This window comes from Tilletiopsis washingtonensis (genome assembly GCF_003144115.1).
Source record: "Tilletiopsis washingtonensis strain MCA 4186 unplaced genomic scaffold FA09scaffold_22, whole genome shotgun sequence".
Lineage (NCBI taxonomy): Eukaryota > Fungi > Basidiomycota > Exobasidiomycetes > Entylomatales > Tilletiopsis > Tilletiopsis washingtonensis.
Window position 1 is genome coordinate 164002 of NW_020312019.1, and position 2423 is coordinate 166424.

The following is a 2423-nucleotide window of genomic DNA, read 5'->3' on the forward strand; positions in this document are numbered from 1 at the left end:
CCCCTTCTTCCCCCCGACTGGCCCCCCATGCCCGTGGGGATTGGTGCTTTGCCACACACACAAGCTGACTCCGCGTCCAACCGCTGTTGCCGTGTGCACACACACACAACAAACAGAGATCCAAACTTCGCACTCTCCCTTTTTCCTTCTCGCCCTCGACCTTCCCGCGCCGCCCGTCTTCCAGTCGGTCATCGAGAAGAACATCATCCCACAGGTGCCCATTGCCCACGTGCTGGCCAAGTACGACGGCGTCTCGTTCCAGGAGGCACGCGGCCTCATTCGGCGCTACAAGGCCACACGCCTGCCGCCGTACGTGGTGCTGCACTTTCGCCGCTTTACAAAGAATGCGTTTGTCGAGGAGCGCAATCCGACCATTGTCAACTTTCCCATTACGGGCCTCAACATGCGCGACTGTGAGTTGGCTTTCCCGTCACGCCAGGGTGGGGCTTACGGCAGAGAAGGTGCCCCCACTTTCGCTGATTGCCTCTCTCTCGTGTGTGCTCCCCCTTGGCACACACAGACGTGGACGACGAATCGCTGGCTCCGCTGGGCGCCATGTACGATCTCGTCGCCAACATCACGCACGAAGCGACGGCGGGCACGGTGCGTGAGGCCTCGGTCTTCCGCGCCCAGGTGCACACGCGCACCGACGGCCCGCCGCTCGGCTCGCCGGCGGAGCGCGCGCGCGCAAAGCGGGAGGCAGAGGAGAGGGGAGAGCGAAAGGAGGAGGATCAGCAGGAGGAGAAGTGGTTCATGATGCAGGATCTCATCGTCGAGGATGTGAATCGCCAGATGCTCTTCTTGGGAGAGACGTACATCCAGGTGAGTGCCCCTCGCGCGGAGAGAGTGGGGGTTAGACGATGGCTGCCCTTTTGCTCATTATTCCTCCCACTCACGCCAGATCTGGGAGAGGCGAGGCGCGCCGGCGGAGGTGGAGCGCCTGGCTCGCAGCAGCAGGCAAGGCAGCTCGAGCAAGGAGGCCAAGGCAGCGCAGTAAGGCCGGCGCGGGCAAGGCATGAGAGGGGAGGGGTGGGGGTGAGCAATGATGCATGGCGCGTATGCCCTTTGGAAGCCGAAGACGTTGCGTTGTGTGTCGGTGTGTGGAGCGCAAGGCGTAGGCTGCACCTCTGTACAGGCGAGGCAGGGCGCGCAGCGTGGGGCACAACGGCGGCGTGGTCGTGGGCGTGGGAACGGGGGCCACGCCGCATGCACCGAGCGGGGCGCTGGCGGATGCGGAGTGGCGCAGCTTGGGCGTGGCGCGGCAAGCGCTGTGGAGCCGCGCGCGTTGGCTCGTTGCCTTGCCATCTCCATCATCCCTCCGTTTGCTGCGCCAGCCTGTCCTTTCCAGGCAGAGGCACCCGTTCTCCACCATTCCTCGTCACGCCCCCGCCCTCTCGCTGGGCACGCAGTCCTTCTTCTCCTCGCTGGGCCGTGCTCTCAACTCGCCGAGCTCCAGCCGCGACTCACCTGCCTCTCCCAGCGCCGCGAGCGCCGCGAGCGCCCGCAGCTACGGCGCGCGACAGTACCCACAGCATCGTACGCTCAGCGCGCGGCGCACGGGCACCGTAAGGCTCGCCATGCCCGACATCACAGAGGCGCAGCAGGCGCACCAACAAGGACAGGGACATGGACATGGACAAGGCAGCGTAAGCCAGCCAGACGCATACGGCGCCATTGCCAGCGGCCCCGACGGCGCATTGCCCGTCGCCGTGTCGGGCGCGGGAGCGGGAGCGGGAGCGCGAGGGCATGGGTGAGTTCGTGTGCAGGGCGGGATTGCTGGGTTCGCTAGAGAGGAGAGTAGAGGCAGGGGAAAGAGAAGGCGAAGCAAGGGCAACAGGTTGGGCGATAGCGTCGCATGTGGCGAGAGGGGGACGGGCAGTTGCGGAGGCGCCGAGGAGCAGTGTATGGATGGGGAGGAACGATTCAGCATCGCATATTCCTATCTAGGCCAGGTCAAAGGATTGGCGGTGCTCGGCGGGGGAGAGAGAGGGGGGAGGGGAGGGGGAGGCAAGCTTGGCGTGGTATGCCCTCTATCTTTGCTAAACTCACCCCTGCCCCTTTCTCACAGGCCCTCGCTGCGCACGCACTACCGTCTCACGCGCCGCGAAGTGCTTCGCGGCGCGGCGAACCGCTTTGTGCACAGCACCGTCTATCTCTACTTCTACGGCGCCATGGCCCTCGCATCCACGCTCACCGTCGTGCTGTCCCTCTGGCAGCCGTGTCCCGGCGCGCTGTTCTACGGATTGGAACTGGCGATCAATGTCTGCCTCATCGCGGAGGTGGGAGTGAGGGGAGTGGCGTTTGGCAAAGTGAGTTCTTGGGGCAGTGACAAGCTGAGATGGGCAAACGCAAATTAGGGGCTGGCGGCATGAGGCGGAGACGGGGTAAGAGATAAGGGAGAGGGCGGTGTGAGTGGGGCGAGG

The 2423-nt window shown here is 64.9% G+C and overlaps 1 protein-coding gene across 1 annotated transcript in view; it reads left to right on the forward strand.

The window, feature by feature from the left end:
* Positions 1–1075, forward strand: part of FA09DRAFT_332089 (cysteine proteinase) — a gene marked incomplete at its 3' end in the record, with an annotated part of 3314 nt that extends 2239 nt beyond the window's left edge. The window contains exons 4-6 of the mRNA XM_025743308.1: positions 115–413; positions 521–822; positions 902–1075. Coding sequence (XP_025595724.1) covers positions 115–413; positions 521–611 — 390 coding nt within the window. The remainder of the gene's footprint in view (positions 1–114; positions 414–520; positions 823–901) is intronic.
* Between the last annotated feature and the right edge of the window lie 1348 nt (positions 1076–2423).